Below are 20,463 nucleotides of genomic sequence, written 5' to 3'. Positions count from 1 at the left end.
AAATAAAATATGAATCTGATCATAATATTGATGCCAACAGTTCTCATTTTCATTTTGTTTAATTTTATTTAGTCTAATAAAATAACTAAAACTGAAAAAACAAAAAAAACAATTGAATATCAATAATACTAAAATATCACTGCCTATACCTTTAGCAAACTTCAGGATATGATATGACATTTACAAATAAGAGAGTTGTTGAAAGAACAATGTTTAAGAGGCTTCAACAAGCACTGAAGAGTTTAAGAATTAAATGGACTGAACTCCAAGAAAAATGGCAAAGGTTGTATTTGATGTAATAGTGGGCGTGGTCTGTGTAAAGCGGTCTTTACAGCGGGGGTGGGCGTGGCTGGTAGCTTGTTGTGGGCGTGGCTATAGTCCTGACGCAGACACATTACCAGGTAACCACGCCCCCTAAAGCAGTCTTTATATTCATAACCAGCGCGAGTTGCAGATTGTTTTTGGCAGTTTTAGAGGCAGGTGTCTCTTCTCAGGATCACTTCTGTATCTGTCAGGTGTTGTTTTTTGAAATACCACGTTTTATGGGTGTAGCTAAAATTACATATGCAGCTTCAATCACTTGCCACATCTCATGAATTTAGCCGTGTTTTAATACACTTTGTTTGTACCATTCCCTCATTAATTTTATTTTTTTATGAACAAAGCTGCACAATCCCCCTCCTTTTTAGCTGAGAGACATTAAAAATTGGCTTAATTTATTACAACTCATCAGAGGCAGCTCGGTAGGCTATGGATATTTCTACATTAAAAATTATTAATACAACAACCAAAAGACACCAGTGCATGACAGTTGCTAAAAAAAAAATAAAAAATAAAAATAGAAAATAAGATATGCATCGCATAAAAGTTCTCAGGGAAAGATCGCATACCTTCACTTCCAGACTGTTTGCCATTGTTCGCACCCATCCTGAAGAACACATAGTCTCTCCACACAGTGAAGCGTTAATGTTACACGGGGAAAGTCCTCGAGCTGACACGATATACATCCATACGTCAAAGTCTTCTTTAAACTGCAGCATTCAGAGAGCAGAGCAGGATCCAGATGTTCTCTGTCTGAGAGAAATGCCCATTATCGAGGAGAAGTTGATCTGGAGCGGGCGGATCCGACAGATGTGTGTGTGAGAGAAACTAAACCACACACTCACACACTCAGACTGAGACCAGAGACTGGGATGAGGGCTGGACCAGCTTTAAAGAGAGAGATCCGCAGTTTAAAACCACACAGATCTAAACTATAGTGTTTGGGGACATAATAGCTAATTAATATTCTATAATATTGGCTAAAAAATATAATAATATACTATACTATAATATAGGCTAATATACTAAAATTAGTGCTAGGCAACGATTAATCGTGATTAATCGCATCTAAAATAAAAGTCTGTGTTTACATAATGTGTGTGTAGGCCTACTGTGTATAAATATTTAACATAATACACAGTATGCAAGAAATATTTGCATGCATATACATTTATACATAATTTATATTTTTAAATGACAAATTTTTTCTTAAATATATACATGCATATGTGTGTATTTTTATATACAAAAAAGTATACACATGCACTGTACTAACACATATATTATGTAAACACAAACTTTTAATTTGGGTGTGATTAATCATTGCCCGACACGATATAGTCTAATATATTATAATAAAGAGTGTTGGTCTTTTAAGAAGCACTTTAAAATTGAATGCCATTGCATTATAATAACCACTTTGTGGTTGTCAAATGTTAGTGGCTCGTGTTCATAGTTCCTACAGTAACGTGTGTGATCGTGTGGGAAACTCACTTCAGGTCCTCTAAAGATCACAGACACACCAACAGCGCAAAACTGGCTCAGAAACGTGAAGCTAGTTCTGAGAAAACTGTAAAGACCCACTCGACACTGCGATGTACAGATGCATCTGAAACCGTGGAGCATTAATAAAATAAATATTAATATCAGTGAAGGGCATGAACCAAACCAGTCTGCATCCTCACCGTGTGTGTGTATTGTTAGTTAGAGACTTCCTGCGCAGAATAAAGGTATTCGGGACTATCAACGGAAGCCTTTTACTCTGAACAAAACAGGAATCATAAGGGTATTTTTGTCTAGGAATTACTTCCATGAAACTCCCATAAATCAGTAAATGCCCTTGACCTTTATGTTGTAGCAACAATACAAAGTTCCTTATTGTTTGCAAGTGCCGATGGACGTTTATTGTCTTAGAAGTCAACATCTCTCTCTTTATCAGATTCATATTATGACAAAGCTGAATAGACTCATGCCAAATTCTCACAAGATCTTACTACTTTATTCCTGGACCACACATTTTTAAAAAGGTCTTTTTTAAATACCAATGGCTGTTGTTAATTATGTATTCATTTATTATCCAACTATCAAACGCAGATCTGAGCGGAGTCTGTAAAACATGTTGAGTTGCACAAATGTTATTTTTCTTGGAAGCGAGTTTGAGAAAACGTTTAGCGTCTGCTTTCGACTGGTGTGTTGGCTTGCATGACCAATCAGAGTCTGTTGGCTGTGTGTGTGTGTGTGTGTGTGTACGAGGGTCAAACGCCAAGCCGGAGAGTTTCTCTCTCTCTCTCTCTCTCTCACACACACACACTCTCTCTCTCTCTCTGGACGAGGGTCAAACGCCAAGCCGGAGAGTCTCTCTCTCTCTCTCACACACACACACACACACACACACTCTCTCTCTCTCTGGACGAGGGTCAAACGCCAAGCCGGAGAGTCTCTCTCTCTCTCTCTCTCTCACACACACACACACACACACACACACACACACACACACACACACACACACACACACACACACACACACACACACACACACACACACACACACACACACACACACACACACACACACACACACACACACACACACACACACACACACACACTCTCTCTCTGGACGAGGGTCAAACGCCAACCTTTACAGCCAAATACTCTACAGCCCAAGAACACTATCTACTTCCTGTCTCTGGGGCTCTATTGATGCAGGCTGGCACACACACACACACACACACTCACTCTCACACACACACACACACACACACACACACACACACACACGTGCAGATGTGATACCAGAACAGCAGGAAGAAAACCTTCAGCAGCTGCTCAGTATGTGGTTTTGAAAATGCTGTGAAACCTGAGACCTGGAGAGAAGTTGCAGCGATTAAAGTTACAAAATGTGAGGTTTAGTTTTATGAAACATTTGTTCCTTTTATAGGATGAGGTGCAAAACATTGCAGTCAACAAAAACACACACTTTTGAGGAGGCGTTTTGACCGGGACACTGAAGCAAGTCGGTCAAAAATGGCAGATTTTTGTTTATTTTTAATTAAATTAATGGACTATATTTTAGTTCGATAATGTTTTTTTTATTTAATATTTTTAGGGAATTTTATGGTTCTAAATTATATTTACACTGTATTTATAATCCATTCACTGTTTGAGCGTAGACCTGAAAATGTATTTTCCAGCTTAAACTGGTAAATCCTGAATGCTTTAGAGCAACAGACTGAAGTTTGATCTCTTTTCAAAGACGACACTTGGCAGATTATTGCTGAAGTGAAAAAAAGTAAAAAAAAAAAAAAAAAGTAAACTTAAAGGGTAACTAAACCCTAAACCAACTTTTTTTAGTTAATGATCTGTAAGAATGGGGCTTTATTAGTGCTGTTCATTGATTCGAGTAACTTTTTAGACATTTGGGTATAAAGTGTTTTAATTCTACAATATACGGTGTAAAAACGTGCTGCCCTCTTCAGGCGGAACGGTGGCTACTGCAGTTGAATTTTCCCATTGGATGTTTGCGGTGGTACGTGACGTAAGCAGTACTGCGAGACGTAAGCACGTTCCAGCTCACCGCACCTCGGTTCGTCCCCTCTATCTCCGCTGGGGTCTGCCCACTTTTCTAGCATTTTTCAAATATTGCCAGTGGCTCTCAGTTATTGATTCAATCAGTCTCACTCCAGCCAGGTGAATTCTGTTGTTGTCAGTTCATGTTTGTGCATATAACATTATGCATGTCATACGGCAACTAAATTTAAGTTACAGACTTTGACTGTGTACGTTACTCTCCCAAAAACATACAAATAAGTGTGTATGATTTACCAACAGTCTCCTCTTTTTCACCCTGACCTGAGCTGGTCTTCTTGAATATGTTTCCAGCTCTTCGAAGTAAGGAGAGAGAATTTCCCTTTTTCCTCTCCTTGACTTTTTTCCCACCTACTGTTTGTGGATGATGTGTTTCACTGTACTAGTGTCTGATCTGATTGTTGTTGTAGTGTACAGTCCTGTAAACTGATCACACTGACAGTCACTCGCACAACATGATGAAATTCGTTGTCCCATGTTTAAAGTATTAACTGAACTGGAGAAGAGGTAAAGTGAGCAAAGGCAAAGTGATGCAGAATGAGCAACTCGAGTCTTCATATTATATACCGTGACGTCACGTTCTAAAAAGTACCCACTTGAACCTGTGGCTTGACCTGAACGATGACTAACGTATAGGAAAACGAAAGAAAAGTGATTTATATATATATATAAAATAGGCTATATATATATATATGTGTGACGTCATGGCTGCTCGCGATACGGTGATTTTGGTCTGTGGGCTTGGCTTCCGCTTTCGAGAATGGTTCACTTGTATTGCGTTGCTAGATGCTATGGGAAAACTCCTTTTCTCGAGAATATTGAAGCCTTTATTTTAAAACGCAGTGCAGCTGCACAGCCAGCACAGTGCAGAGCTGTATAGCGTGCTGATTGGCTGGGCTGCGGGAACTGCACGAACCTATGGTGAAGCGGCGAGGATGCGTGAACCTATCAGGGCGCTTCCCACCTCGCTCGTGGCGAAACCCACCAAAATGGGCATGGCTACATGACTATATAAGTTGACCATTTCGCCATAGGAATCAGATTTAATCTCCTTCATTGACGACTCACCTCTTCGCTGATCTTCTCCTGCTTGAAAGCCTTCTCGCCGCCGAAACAAGGCCATCCGACGACATATCCTTTTAACGAGCAAAACCGCCTAAAAGGCTAATTTCTTTCTAAAAGAGCAGCGCGGCGTGGTTTCAAATGCTGCGCTCCTACTGGGTCTACTACTCCTCTCTGCGGAACCTCGGAGGAAAAAACGGTGGGGTCAGAGGACACAAGAGCGCATGGAGACGAGCGAGTTCACGTCGGCTCAGTCCCCGCGTGCCCCGACGACCCCGTCTCAGACCAGCAAAAGCGACACCAGAGTGGGCAGAATGGTTCCTGCTGGGGCACCAGTAAGCCCCTCGTCAGCGATTAGCGCCGTTCTTCCCTGAGGTTCATGACGAAGTAATGGCGCGCCCCCTACTCGGCCCGCCCACGCACTTCTGCCTCTCGATGGCGCCGAGGAAAAGGGGTATGAGAAGCTGCCCCCCCTAGAGGAAGCGCTGGCTGCACATCTCTGCCCGCCCACCGCGTTGGATGAAGGTCTAAAGTGACTCACCCATCCAAGCCGTGCAGGACCACTTCAGCTCTTGCTGGCCGAGCCTATGCGTCCGCTGCTTCAGCCCTGCAACACTATGGCGGTCCTCCAAGTGTTCCAGGCGAAACTCCTCCACTCCATGGACGAGTCTGGACCGGACCCCACGGCCTTTCGCAATCTGCGCAGCGCTACTGACCTGACCGCCACAAAGACCACCGCCCAGGACATTGGAAGAAGCATGGCCAGCCTGGTAGAGCTCGAGCGCCACGTGTGGCTTAATCTCACGGAGATAAAGGACACAGACAAGACTGCCTTCCAGGACTCCCCAGTTTATACCACCGGCCTCTTTGGTCCCGCGGTGAAGGGCTTCGCTGAGCGTTTCATGGAAGCACAGAAGTCTACGCAGGCCATGCGACACTTTCTGCCCAAACGCTCCCGTTCTGTCCCTAAGCCTTGGAAGCCTTCCTAGACCAAGGATAGAAAGGAAGAGGAGGGGGTTAAGTCTCGCTGCGGCCGGACCACCCCTAAAAAGAGCTTGCGTGCTTCTTCCAGCCCCCTTTTCAGTCCAGGCGGCTGGAAATGTTATAATTGCAGTCTAATTGGGCCCGTTCACGCACCCTTGCAAACAAACGCCATTTCAACAGCGACAAAAATAAAGCACAAAAATTCTCAGAAAAAGAGCACTTTTCCTCTCTGAAACACCTGGCCGGCCGGGTCCCCGACACACGGCGGCCCGCCCCCAGACTTTATTCAGCACCTAGTCACTCGGGCCAAGGCTTGGGAAGCCATCCCCGATGTGTCAATATGGGTACTGAACACAATAAAACAAGGCTGCTCGCTCCAATTTGCGCGCAGACCTCCGCGCTTTCATGTCGTGGTCAACACATCGGTAAGGAGCAACATGGCTCACGTCCTCCGCACTGAAGTGTTAAACCTGCAAGCAAAGGGGGCTGTCGAGACAGTTCCCCCTTCACAGAGCGAGTCAGGCTTTTACAGCCGTTACTTCCTCGTGCCGAAAAGGATGCCGGCCTCAAGTTCTATTCTAGATCTCAGAAACCTGAACAAGCCCCTCATGAGACGGCCATTCAGGATGTTAATGACCAAACAAATCCTCTCGCAGAATCGCCTAGGGGATTGTTTTTTGTCAGTGGATCTGAAAGATGCTTACTTTCACATCCAAATAGCCCCCCATCACAGGCCATTCTTGAGATTCACCTTCGAGGGGCAGGCTTATCAGTAAACAGTCCTGCCATTCGGTCGGTCACTGGCACCTTGTACGTTTACGAAATGCATGGATGCAGCTCTCTCCCCCCTGAGACAGCAGGGAATGCACATTCTGAACTACCTTGATGACTGGTTCATTTTGGCCCAGTCAGAGGCCGAGTTACAGACTCACAAGTCCTGGCTCCTCAGCCATCTAGAATGCCTTGGGCTCAGGATAAACTTCTCCAAGAGTGTACTGTCCCCCAGCCAAAATATAACCTTCCTGGGAACAGTTATCAACTCTGTTCAGATGAGAGCTTGGTTCACGCCAACCCGTGCTCTCTCCATTCAACAGCTAGTGGCTTCGTTCAAAGCGGGCTCTTACCTGCCCCTCAGAACGTTTCAAAGAAATTTGATAAAAAGGACGTCCCTGGCCCCTTGGAAAGACACCATCTGGTACCAGTCAGGTGTAATCATGGGTCAAGTCTCGAGGAGGAAGGTGGTCACGACGGATGCCTCCAACAGGCACACAGGAACACAGGAACGACCTGGTCGGACGCTTCCTCAAGGGGGCCAGGAGGCTGAACCCGCCTCGTCCTCCCTCTATACCCTCATGGGACCTATCCACGGTCCTCAAGGCCCTTAGGGGACCCCCTTTCGAGCCGCTTCAGCCGGCTGACTTAAAGCCACTTTCGCTCAAGACCACACTCCTGCTAGCCCTAGCATCCGTCAAGCGAGTGGGCGATGCCCCATAGGCATCAGGGCTCATTCCACAAGGGGCATGGCCTCTTCATGGGCATGGTACAGTGGTGTACCAATTGAAGACATTTGTGCGGTGGCCATTTTGGCGGGTTTCGCCACGAGCGAGGTGGGAAGCGCCCTGATAGGTTCACGCGTCCTTGCCGCTTCACCATAGGTTCGTGCAGTTCCCGCAGCCCAGCCAATCAGCACGCTATACAGCTCTGCACTGTGCTGGCTGTGCAGCTGCACTGCGTTTTAAAATAAAGGCTTCAATATTCTCGAGAAAAGGAGTTTTCCCATAGCGTCTAGCAACGCAATACAAGTGAACCGTTACTTTCAGGGAACCAAGGTTACGCAAGTAACCGAGTACGTTTTTAAGTACTGTATTAGCCTACTGCTCATCTGTGCCCAGATATATTAACATGGTACAATACAGTAATACAGCTGTCAAGCTATATTAAAGTAATAAGTATTACTGTGTGCAATGCTTTTAAGAATACTAAACAAATGTGACCACTTACAGTAGTATATACGAGTTTGTCAAGCAGAAGGTCTCAGACATGCATCACTTGCTACTGTGTTTCATGTTAATAAAGAAAAATTAGCCACTACACATTTTGTTCCCAACTTTCCTTGAATTTTAATCTCACCACAGATGACCTTTGGAGCAGGATGCTGATTATTGTATTGGTTGTGTGCCTGTATTAACTGAACTATGGATGTTCTGCATGTGCTTTACATTATAATGCGGAAAATGTTCCCTAAAGCTCGATGTATTTATGGCGGGATTTTTTGCACTTGGTTGTATGTTGTTATTTAATATAGGCCCAGTTTCATTCATTTTTAAGTAGGATTAAGATATACAGTATTTGGGACCACAAAGTACAAGCAGACATGTCTGAATATTGCAGGTCTAAGTTCCCAAATAAAACATAATAATTAATAAAAACATGATAATTACAGTCGCTGACAAATTAAAATAAGGGGATTTAATTTATGGCCAGACTCACTGTCAAATAACCAAAAACAAGAACATGACTTTTTCTTAAATATATGCCAGCGTAATTTTGTTGTCTTATTTCCTCAGCAGTGATTGAGACATTTTACAGGACATTACAATACTAATATTTACTGAAGATTATTTCCGTCACAGAATAATAAAAAAAAAAGTAATTGCTACTTTTTCCTCACAATTCTGAAAAAAGAACTCAGAATTGAGAGATAAAAGCCGAAATTACCTTTTTTTGTTATTTTTTTCTGTGGCCATAACAAAATTGCAAGAAAAATAGAAGTAAAAATGAGAATTTTTTTGCCATTACCCTTTGTATGTTTTAAATTATGTGGCAGAAACAAGCTTCCATAAATATCTATGGCAGTCTTCATTTCTTTCATTTTAAATTCAAATGTTAAACCAGAGCTTTTAATTTGTCAGAAAACTGCAGGGAGACCCTAAAGCTTCTCTTTTCTTGACCGCAGTTTTATAAATGATTCTCATTACAAATTTGAGAAGATGGTTAGCAGCACATGTTGCATATTCAAATCCACAACCTTTACTTGCATTTTCTGCTTGGCAAGTGTTAATTTCAGACCCTTGCTGCAATTCTACAGGTGTCCCGAACACAGCCACTAGAACATTATGACCAGGAACAGCTTTGATTTCTTATTCAGACCGTAATTCATATTATATAAGCTCTTATTTTCTCCCCTGTTGTGATGTACTGGATATCCAAGTGAAATGGCTTTTGGAACAAGAATTTTGGGCAGGAATTGATTGGATGGTTGTGGTTTGCAATTGGCTGATCTCATGTGAGTGACAGGTTCGTCATCAGAAAAGAGAAGAGATGCTGTAAGAGGAACTTATTCTGATTCAAGATTACCAGGAACAGGAATTAAAAATGATGTGCACGGAAAAATCACTTATGATAAATACTGCAATATTCCAAAAAAAATAAAAAAAATATTGTCAATATTGATTTCATGGTGACTTTAAGTTAACTTCTTTATTTAAGATTTGTCTAAAATAGAAAACTCTTAAAATATTCTCTAGTAAAATCACTCCTACTATAGGAGCTCTGCTGGAAGTCCACTGGTCACCCAGTGTGAATACACAGCCAGAGAAGCACACGGGGAAGGGTTAGCAACTGCATCTGTATTAGCATTATCAGCCACTGGGGAAGAAACAGACATGAGATAGTAGCCTGGAGAAGAAGAGGCCGTTCTCTCCTCCTGAACGGCCTCATGGGAGACTGAGCGAGGAGTTGATGTGATCTCCATTGCAGTGCTGAGCTCCGGGTCAGGTACAGGTACGGCTCGGGTCGTCAGGCTGGACACTTTCTTGCGTATGGCCCTCATTGTGATGGGGATGGACATGCATCTTAAAAAAAAAAAAAAAAAAAAAAAAAGAGGGTGAATGAGGATTCAAAACAGAAATTTAATTTCCAGAGCACAAGCTGTAGTTAGGGACAAGGCTCGCTTTTAAACACATTTTTTGTTTTAAACGTCATGAAATCTGTGACTACTAAACCCTTACACGTAGGTGAAAGCAATCAAACTGGCCCAAATGTTTAGTAAACATGGCAGGACTCTGGAGGATGTGAAGAATGTTTCGAATAAGAGCTGAGTTCTGGAAAGCATCTCATTTTGCTGAAAATAAATAGTTTTCCCCCCAAAAAATGATTCTGTCATCAAACCAATGAGACTTTGTTCATCTTCAAAACACAGATTGTTAATCAATCTTGAGATTTCGGTCCCTCGTGCATCAAGCAAACTCATATGAGCTTTACCCGGTGTCGTGTTAGCGGCCCCTAAGTTAATGATCTTTGCATCGGAAGTGAATCAATCAAAAACTTACTTTAGCTAGAAAACTAAGTTACTTTAAAACTAAAAGCGATATATAAATAAAGGTGACTTGACTATCATTTCTGATGTGCTCTATTTATGTGCATTTGTCAATGATTATATATGCAAACAAAATCTGTTCGTCATAAAACACAATGATCGGGTCTTATCAGAAATGGGTATTAAACCATTCCACTCGTATGCATTTCGTTATGGACTTTTTGCAACATTAATGTTTTGGTGGAATGGACTTTTCAATGGAGGGACAGAAATCTCTCAGGTTTCATTAAAAATATCTTATGCATTTCAAAGATGAACAAAAGTCTTATGAATTTGGAACAAGGGCAAGTAACCTGATGGCAATTTTAATTTGTGGGTGAACTATCCCTTTAAGTATTGAGTATGGTTAACAATACATAGTTTTTCACATTTGTTTGAACAGTTTCTAAGTGCAAAATGACAATCACCGTAATTAGTGAACATGTGGAGTGTTGATGCAAACAGCAAAATGTTGCACGTACCGCATAAGGACTCGGGATATGTAGTCATCCAATTTATGATCCACTAAATCAGGCATCAGAAGTCTGCAGCTCGTCTGATGAGAATCCTCCACCGTCACCTGAACTAGTGCAGTAAACATCACGTGTTCAATACTATACATGTGCTGATTGTTTCCACAGGATGTGTTAAAGTCCCCCTGTGGTGAAAGATAAGCTTTTAATGTTGTTATATGTGTCTATGTGGTGTTTTTAATCTGCTTTAAGACAAAGCATGTGTAAATTCATAAGTCGACAGCATTGCTGAGTATTTTCTCCTTAAAACTGCAGTGAACCAAAGACAGTCTCAAAAACACGCTTTGAAATCGCTGGTGTTTCTGACGTCACAAACTACCTTGTAACCAATCAGATCAACGTGTGATCGTCAACCAGTGGATCTCTGAGCTGAGTGAGTGGAGGCGGGGCTCATTTGCATATTCATAGAACCACGCATACTAAATGAGGCAAGGGTGTCGAGTTACATTCAAGATGTTTTAAGGCATTTCAAGGAAAAAACTTTAAATATGTCATTTTGGTGATCAAAGATGAGTTTTAAGGAATACACTTATTGACTACAGGGGGACTTTAAAATAGATGCAAAACAGTTCAATTAGCATGCAATGAATTCCCTTAATCTTAGACTACACTCACCTAAAGGATTATTAGGAACACCAGTTCAATTTCTCATTAATGCAATTAATCAACCAATCACATGGCAGTTGCTTCAATGCATTTAGGGGTGTGGTCCTGGTCAAGACAATCTCCTGAACTCCAAACTGAATGTCAGAATGGGAAAGAAAGGTGATTTAAGCAATTTTGAGCGTGGCATGGTTGTTGGTGCCAGACGGGCCGGTCTGAGTATTTCACAATCTGCTCAGTTACTGGGATTTTCACGCACAACCATTTCTAGGGTTTACAAGGAATGGTGTGAAAAGGGAAAAACATCCAGTATGCGGCAGTCCTGTGGGCGAAAATGCCTTGTTGATGCTAGAGGTCAGAGGAGAATGGGCCGACTGATTCAAGCTGATAGAAGAGCAACTTTGACTGAAATAACCACTCGTTACAACCGAGGTATGCAGCAAAGCATTTGTGAAGCCACAACACGCACAACCTTGAGGCGGATGGGCTACAACAGCAGAAGACCCCACCGGGTACCACTCATCTCCACTACAAATAGGAAAAAGAGGCTACAATTTGCACGAGCTCACCAAAATTGGACAGTTGAAGACTGGAAAAATGTTGCCTGGTCTGATGAGTCTCGATTTCTGTTGAGACATTCAGATGGTAGAGTCAGAATTTGGCGTAAACAGAATGAGAACATGGATCCATCATGCCTTGTTAACACTGTGCAGGCTGGTGGTGGTGGTGTAATGGTGTGGGGGATGTTTTCTTGGCACACTTTAGGCCCCTTAGTGCCAATTGGGCATCGTTTAAATGCCACGGCCTACCTGAGCATTGTTTCTGACCATGTCCATCCCTTTATGACCACCATGTACCCATCCTCTGGTGGCTACTTCCAGCAGGATAATGCACCATGTCACAAAGCTCGAATCATTTCAAACTGGTTTCTTGAACATGACAATGAGTTCACTGTACTAAAATAGTCACCAGATCTCAACCCAATAGAGCATCTTTGGGATGTGGTGGAACGGGAGCTTCGTGCCCTGGATGTGCATCCCACAAATCTCCATCAACTGCAAGATGCTATCCTATCAATATGGGCCAACATTTCTAAAGAATGCTTTCAGCACCTTGTTGAATCAATGCCACGTAGAATTAAGGCAGTTCTGAAGGCGAAAGGGGGGTCAAACACAGTATTAGTATGGTGTTCCTAATAATCCTTTAGGTGAGTGTATACTGTATAGTGAATCCACTGTACATCATTCATAACCGGCCAATGTGTGTAAAAGTGCTTACGAACAGCCAGGTGGTTGCTATCGTCAAGGCTGAATGTAACAGAAAGGCAGTTGTCTGATTCTGGAAGGACCTCGCATCTCAAGTCATACTGTAAGCCAGCATCTACAGTATATGAAAAATGAGAATCGGATATTACACAAATGAGTCTGAGATGGCCAGGAGAGCGAGTTGCCCGTCTACTGCCAGCTGAATGCATGAATAAGTTGCATTATAATAACCTATGTGATGGTTGTGGTCACTGAAACAGCTTTCCATCAGCACATTGACGGCCGACTGATGGCGAAGGACGTTTAGCAAGGCAGGGACGTGGCCGGGGTGATGGAAGGGGACTGTGTGAATTAAGGCTCCTTTCCATGATTCGCGGCCCCATTCGGCCCCGGGGAACACATAACTGTGGTACTCAGAGGCAGGCAATGGCTGAAAAATGTGAAAGACGACAACCAAGGAAAATAAAACAGAGCAAAATCAATGAAGCCCTCCCAAAATAAACACTCTTCTAGCAGCAAAGAATGACAAGTACAAGTCAATGCAAATAACGGTCTGCAACAGTAGCCAGTAATGGACAAAACAACAGTTCTGAATATGCAATAAAGAGAGTTATCATGGCTAACAGTTTATGTAAAGTATACCACAACAAACTGAATCCCATCTGTCCAGGAGATCTGGGAGTTCTGCTTGATGAGAAGTTGAGGTAGAGGCTCCACCTGCAGGTGTTTCTCAGACATGACCCCATCTGAGTGACGTTACGAGACTGGTTACTTGGCAAAGCTACATGATGTTGTTCAAAAACAGTGCATTTCTTATAGGACAGATCTCAGGGACTAATGCACCTGTGATTGTGCTCATTTTCTCGATGAAGGAGCTAAGCATGGGTAACGGTGGCTGTAGTTTGAGAAGAAAGGTGGCGGGGAGTAATTCTGAGCAGGAGTCGGTGAGCGGCTGAAACACTGGAAACCTAAAGCATAGAGAAATCAATCTGGCACCATTCATTCTTCTCTCTATAGAGCTAAACTAGAGTTAAAGGGAGCTGGGAAAGGTCTGTTTACACCTGGCCACTGCATGCGAATCCGTTCGTGAAAACACCAGGGGCCAGATTTACTAACAGCTCCAACGCAAAGCCTCTTTTGGCATTATTGCATATGCATTTGTAGGAGTTCCCCTTTCAGACGGAAAATTTATGGGAGGAGAGTATTTAAATGAATCATGCAAGGTGATTTACTAAGGTTTGCGCTAGTCAATTTTCTTGTATTTGCGCCAATTTGCGCTGCTCTTGATAGATTGCGTTGGCCATTATGGAAATGATCCGGTTGAATCCGTTTTTTTTCATTTGCGTGTTGTCAGTAGATCGTGCGCAGAACTTTCTACTCCCATTTGAGCTTTTTTGGTTTTGCGCTTTCATGCTAATTTGTGGTTTAGTAAATCTGGCATAAATGCCCTTCAAAACATTTGAGATTTGAGAGACTGGATAAGTGCAAATGCATATGCATGTTGAAGCCATTTATGTCAAATTTACGGAGTATTTATTTTTTCAGCAAGCCGACGTGCAAACTGCAGCAAATGAATTTGGCGCTCAACACAAAATCATCTTCATCAACAGACTCAGAGCTGTAAAGAGTACCTGAAAACCATACTTGAGTAAAAGTACAAATACCTTACAGCAAAAATTACTTCTTAAGTTACAAGTCACCAATTCCAATTCGACTTGAGTAAAGGTCTTAGAGTATCTGATTTTAACAGTAAGTATTTTACTCATACTGAACGTAGGCTCAAAGATGCACTAGTCCACGACACCTAAGAGACATGCCAGTGAAAATAAGAAAATTGATTTTGTTATTTTCTAAAATCAAAATAAAGCTAAACACCAAAATATTGCAATAAATAAAGGTCAACACAACAGCCTCTTAAAGTCTACAAACTCAAGTCTCAGTTAAGCTCAAGTGTACAAAAAGGCCATAAGTAAACCAATATCCTTCAAACAGGTCTCATCAATAAAGTGGATGAATAAAATAATGTTAAGTAAAACTAAATAGTCAAAGTCTACTTGCACTGGATGTGCTGGTTTCGGGCCTCATCATGACCTCATCTCCTCAATCAAACACCTGCGATCTGATCTTAAAATTAGCTAATGATAAATAAAAAAGCACATATGTTGCTTCCGTTGATGTGAATTTCCATGTTGCGTGGGAACTGAAGATTGGATTTATATTTGTTTGCGGAGACACCTATGTGGCCAAGTGTCAACATGAGATCATAAAACACGCATGATGTGACCAGGTGTAAACAGGCCCTGACTATACCCTCGCCATTTCCTTGACTGCAACCTTTGTGTTAATACTACTTATAAACATGATCTGTAGTGCTGCCGGGTCACATCTCTGACTCCAGCACTCACCCGAGAGAGTCGACCTGCGGTGGAGAAGAGATCAGCGACTCGATCTGCAGTCTCTGTGGGGTGTCACTGTTTCCCACCATCACCAGAGCAATCCGGCCTCTACTAACATCACCTAGATTGAGTTCAACACCACACCAGCACAAGGCTTACACACCGAGTAGCATGGAAATCACTTCATACTTGACTCAATGCTCTGCATTACATCTAAACATTACATTAATACTGATGCTACTTCATATTTTATAATAGTTAGGGATGCACGATATATCGGCCACAATATCGGTATCGGCCGATGTGTGTTCATCTTTAACGTTATCGGCCCGATAAGAAAATGTGGCCGATATATTAAAGCCGATAAATAATGGATTATTTCCTTCAGCTGAGACGCTTCAGATGCGCACTGTTCAACATTAAGGGTTTGAATTGCTTGAAATAACTTCAAAAATGTCTGTCATATAAGTTACATAACATTATAATGAGAACATCATTGTAATTGTGTGTTTGGGACATGGCTGTTAATGGTGACTTGTTTTGTAATCAGGATCTCAAAAATTATATAAAAATTTGGATTTAGATTTATCGGCCAATATATCGGTTATCAGCCTTCAAATATAAAGAATTATCGGTATCGGCCAAAATGTTAATATCGGTGCATCCCTAATAATATTAAAATCTAAGCTACTTTGAAAATGAATAAATACTATAACAGTATATAAATAATATTAAACACTGCATTAGAAGTTCCATGTTTTAATACCTGTGTCCGACAACCCCATGAGAACATCTAATGGACTTATGTAGTACTCGACTGTCATTGGAGTTCCTGTGAGGAAGGTGGAGCGAAAGAACGCTTTAATATTTATAATAAAACGTGCTGATCCGACACAGTTTTCCCCTCGCGTACCGTCTCTGCCCGGCTGGACGTTCCCAATCCTGCCGTTCATTATGAGGTCGACGTGAAGGTCACTTTCTCTCAAAGATCTACGAGTATAAGAGGCATTGCTCATCACTTTATACGATGATACACTCATCTTGAATCGTGTGTTAGTGCTAGTTTCCCTCACCTTGGTAAATGGGATATTTTGAAGAGATCAGCTTCCAGGTGCCGAAGAGCAGAGTAGATCTTAGCCTTGACATCACTGCCAGAACACACTCATCATAATGAGAGAAATATGCAAATACATTCTCACCTCCTAATCAGAGACCAGAAGGCAATACCTGTCTCCCTGGATGTTGTAAAAGGAGACGAGATCATCCAACTTTAGAGAGAACTCTTGAAATTTCTTCATCCTGTGGGAATACGAGAACATTTTACTCCCACTCTAAAAAGGATATATGTATCACACGTTTCTCTAGAAATAAAGAATATTTATATTTACCTTAACAACTGAAGGAGTGATGGACTGGACTAAAAAACAAACAAACATAAAAAAAAACATGAATGCAGCTCACAGAATCTTTCCCACATAGTGAATATGAATATTGACATTGACAGGTACACGAAAGCGAGAGCACATTACACCGATTTCATCTTCACTCCGATGGTTTCCTTAAATGGTTTGGCACCAACATATCTAAATTCCTTAATGAAACATCATACATCTGACAGATCCGATCAGTCACTCCTGATTCCAAGATCTAGATTTAACCTTAGGGGTGACTGCGGCCCGAAACTGTGGGATGTGTTACCCGTTCACATCAGACTATTTAGAGCTTTAAATCATTGTTAAAAACTCTTGATTTTAACTCAGGCTTTTAATTCCTCTGGTTGTTGAGTCATATTTTCTGTTGTTGTTTTATGCTAATTTGTGATGTCTTTGTATTTTGATATTACATTTTATTATTGGGCAACTGTAGTTGCAATAAATTGTGCTATATACTGTAATTACACTGTAAACATTTTTACTGTGTTAAATTTACGGTAAAAAAAAACTGGCAGCTGTGTTTGCCAGAAATGTACCGTATAAAATATGGAAGCAACATTTTAGGTTTTACAGACTTGGCTAAAATTTACAGTAAACAACATTTCATTATCTGACATAATGTTGATTTAACAACCTTTTGAAGTACTAATACCCGTTTTGTACCGTTGTAATACATTGACAACCACCAATGCACCAATGTCCTGCAGGGAATTGTGGGAATGTCAATTTATGTTTTTTCACTGTAAATTATACAATGACTTGTTCTTTTTCACTTCCAAAAACTGTCAATTTAATGGTATATTTCTGTAAAATCACATTAAATGTACGATTAGATATATCACAGTTATCACCGTATATAGTAAAGAAACTGTTAACCAATTAACAGTTTTTCACTGTAGTATTTTTTACAGTCTTTTACTGTTAAAATCACGATAATTTTTTACAGTAATTAACCAAAAAAAAAAAAGCACATTTCTGAGCCCTCTGTCTCACCACCGGAGCTTCGCCGCGATGGGCCGCCCGCACATCTTCCACGCGTCCTCCCGGCAGCAGGAGCACTTCGATGTAAAACAGGTCTGCGGTCAGATAGCACACCGTCTCAGTGGGGCTCAGGTGTGACCCCAATCTACACACACCAGGAGTTAGTCAGCGTCACTGAGGAAGAGCCAGCTGCACTACGAGTTCAGGAAGTAACAGCAAAGAAATATGATAGCGATCCAAGACAATATTGACACAGTATTACATTGGGAGGCATGCAAACAAAGACGATGCAAATACAACTGAAAAACAACTTCATTTGAACAATCAATTCAACACAGGTGTTTGTTCTACGTCGATTTATAGTGAAAAAAGACTGTATTCAAACAGGTTTTCCAGAATAATCCCTCCTTCTGCCATTGGTTGTACACATGGGCGATCTGATGATTTTACATCGTGATCGATCTTGAAGCGAATTGTATAGAGATCGTGATCTTTTATGTCCTCGTAATAATGTTAAAGTCCCCCGTAGTTCATTTTATATTTAATAGTCGATCTCCGAATGTGAATGGACTCTGAATTTTAGTTTTGCTTCTTATATGAGGATCCTTTTTCAAATACAAGGTCAATACTGATTTTCACTAACGACAAAACAACAAGTTATCCGTGAATTTATATTGAACTAAGCTTTAGGAGCTTTCCATCTTTACACTCCTCCCCGTTACGTTGCATTCGGAGATCGACTATTTTTGACTGTCAAAATGCCGGCGGACACAGTTTCAGTGAGTTGTTCAAAATCTTTCTTTTTAGTAAACTCTGTGTACACAAACACTGTCCTCAATGCTGGAGTTCATGTGTAGAGCCCCTGGTGATACTGAGAGCACAGTTACATGTTGTGTCGAGCCTTCTTAGTGTTTTAAAAATAGCGATTTTTGATGCTATCATAGTCGTGCCCCAAGCACTCCCATTCAACAGGCAATTTGACCGAAAACGAAAATACGGTCAAACTTAACCCTCTGGGGTCTGAGGGGTTTTTGGGGTCCTTGAGATGTTCTGACATGCCCTGACATTTGTGCTTTTTTCAGTTGCTTATAAACATATTAATGGCAAAGGTGTAAATTCACTATTTAGCACAAACAGGGCTACCATAATATGTGAACAACTTGCATGTACATGTTTGTATTTTTGATAGAATAATGTTTATGCATGTTTTTTTCAAAAACAAAAAACTAAAGTTTCTGAAATAAGGCCATAAAACATATTCTAAATATATGTAAATAAGACTTCTGACTAATGGATGACGTTGCCTAGAATTTTTTCTTCAAAATTATGTGAAAATCATCCTGCCTAATCATTCACATAACACAATTCATTGATTTAAATCTTGTAAAACACTTTTTGTTTGGAAAGGCCATATGCGGGTGGGCGTGATTCACACCTGTGGAGTCAATGGGGCCCGCATAATGAGGCTGCATACGTAATGAGCCTTTCATTCAGGTGTGTGAATGAGCCACAAGAATGCAAGGACAATATATAACTGGTTTGTTGTTTTTTTCCACAAATTTTCCTTGCAAATTGTACAATATCCAAGGTAAACATTTCTAGAAATTGTGCAGTTAATTGTTCTCATACTGTATTTTCAGATTTGGAATATATTCTCTTCCCAAATGTGTCACTAATAAAGCATAATACAATTATTTAAAGAGAAGGCTTATAATGACCTTTTAAGATTTTGTTTACATCTATCCTTATATAAATAAATATATATATATATATATATATATATATATATATATATATATATATATATATATATATATGTTTTTTTTTGTTTTGTTTTTTTAAGGTTATACAATTACAACAACATTTAAAATAACAATATTTCCAGTGTAATCTTTCTTTGTATTCGCGATTCATATTAAAACAGTATTTTTGCCAGCTGTAGTAGCTCCACAACAGCGCGCATCTGTGCGTTCGTTCGTTCATTCATTCATACACAGAAACGCGATCAATATTTAAACAGTATTTTTGCCAGCTATAGTAGCTCCACAACAGCACGCATCTCTGCGTTCATTCATTCAGATTAGAACAAAGCAAACAGAACTGACCTATTCCTCAGCGGGATCCGTTTGCTCCTCGAAATGATACTTCCAGAACTTCTGGGGTAAATTTTTGCAGGATTATTATCAAGATAGTATTATTCCTCACAGCATCGTAAAGTACACAAGTCTGAAAGTGAACCCGCGGTGTGTGTTATCCAGCTGATGTGGGCGTTTCACAGGTTTGTTTGGATCGCCTCACATTTGCGTTTGAATAGCGCGCGCTCTCCGTGGGCGGAGCACATTAAAACTTAATGAGCTGAGATGAGAACGACTGACATCTCTCTCTTTGCATGCATATTACATAAACTGTGAATATTTGTTTTTTATAAAAATTACTTCATTTTAAAGAAGAGAATTCAAGCTTCATGCCTGTGTGACTGTATGCCTGTTTGACTGAGTATTCGCTGAGTTACAGTTCATTTTCGGACGCGTTTCAGAATTGACTTCACTGACGGAGAGTAGGCAGAACTTGCATCATGTTTATTTTTCTTTATTTGGCGAAAAGCACAACACTTTGTTTTTATTATGAGCATACATAAAAAAATACACACTAAACAGGATCGATTGATGTATAACACAAGCATATAAGATAAAAATTAATATTTTTTTTTTATTTATTTTTTTGCACTCATACAGAAAAAAACGAGCCTGTCGCGCCGACCACAGGGGGTTAAGTGTTTCCATCCTAATTATGCTTTTAAACGAAAATTTGCCTCGGGTAGATTAACAAAAAGGCGAGATTTTGGGCGAGACTTACGCTTTAAAAATCATCTTTGATCATGTTATGACATTTAATTTTTTTCCTTGGAAAAAAATCTTCATGCCTTAAAATATCTTGAAT

The 20,463-nt window shown here is 40.8% G+C and overlaps 2 protein-coding genes across 3 annotated transcripts in view; both read right to left on the bottom strand.

Annotated features, from left to right (window-relative positions):
- The window catches only part of LOC308683167 (F-box/LRR-repeat protein 7), a 50,859-nt gene extending 49,701 nt beyond the window's left edge, over positions 1 to 1,158 (bottom strand). The window contains exon 1 of the mRNA XM_081353481.1: positions 891 to 1,158. Within this exon, the coding sequence (XP_081209607.1) occupies positions 891 to 927 (37 nt within the window). The 5' untranslated portion in view covers positions 928 to 1,158. The remainder of the gene's footprint in view (positions 1 to 890) is intronic.
- Positions 1,159 to 9,411: 8,253 nt separating this feature from the next.
- med1l (mediator complex subunit 1-like) overlaps positions 9,412 to 20,463 on the bottom strand; it is an 18,067-nt gene continuing 7,015 nt past the window's right edge. The window contains exons 5-17 of one of the 2 annotated variants that reach the window (XM_081353272.1): positions 17,536 to 17,668; positions 16,498 to 16,526; positions 16,337 to 16,408; positions 16,183 to 16,257; positions 16,023 to 16,099; positions 15,876 to 15,941; positions 15,119 to 15,230; positions 13,557 to 13,681; positions 13,356 to 13,459; positions 12,945 to 13,143; positions 12,727 to 12,828; positions 10,795 to 10,897; positions 9,412 to 9,809 (exon numbers count right to left, since the gene is read on the bottom strand). In XM_081353272.1, the coding sequence (XP_081209398.1) occupies positions 9,497 to 9,809; positions 10,795 to 10,897; positions 12,727 to 12,828; positions 12,945 to 13,143; positions 13,356 to 13,459; positions 13,557 to 13,681; positions 15,119 to 15,230; positions 15,876 to 15,941; positions 16,023 to 16,099; positions 16,183 to 16,257; positions 16,337 to 16,408; positions 16,498 to 16,526; positions 17,536 to 17,668 (1,510 nt within the window). In that variant the 3' untranslated portion in view covers positions 9,412 to 9,496. The remainder of the gene's footprint in view (positions 9,810 to 10,794; positions 10,898 to 12,726; positions 12,829 to 12,944; positions 13,144 to 13,355; positions 13,460 to 13,556; positions 13,682 to 15,118; positions 15,231 to 15,875; positions 15,942 to 16,022; positions 16,100 to 16,182; positions 16,258 to 16,336; positions 16,409 to 16,497; positions 16,527 to 17,535; positions 17,669 to 20,463) is intronic. The other variant, XM_081353273.1, reaches the window with a different exon arrangement.

The sequence above is a fragment of the Scardinius erythrophthalmus genome, assembly GCF_964197995.2.
Source record: "Scardinius erythrophthalmus genome assembly, chromosome: 22".
Classification (NCBI taxonomy): Eukaryota; Metazoa; Chordata; class Actinopteri; order Cypriniformes; family Leuciscidae; genus Scardinius; species Scardinius erythrophthalmus.
This window is presented reverse-complemented; position numbering and strand designations above follow the sequence as displayed.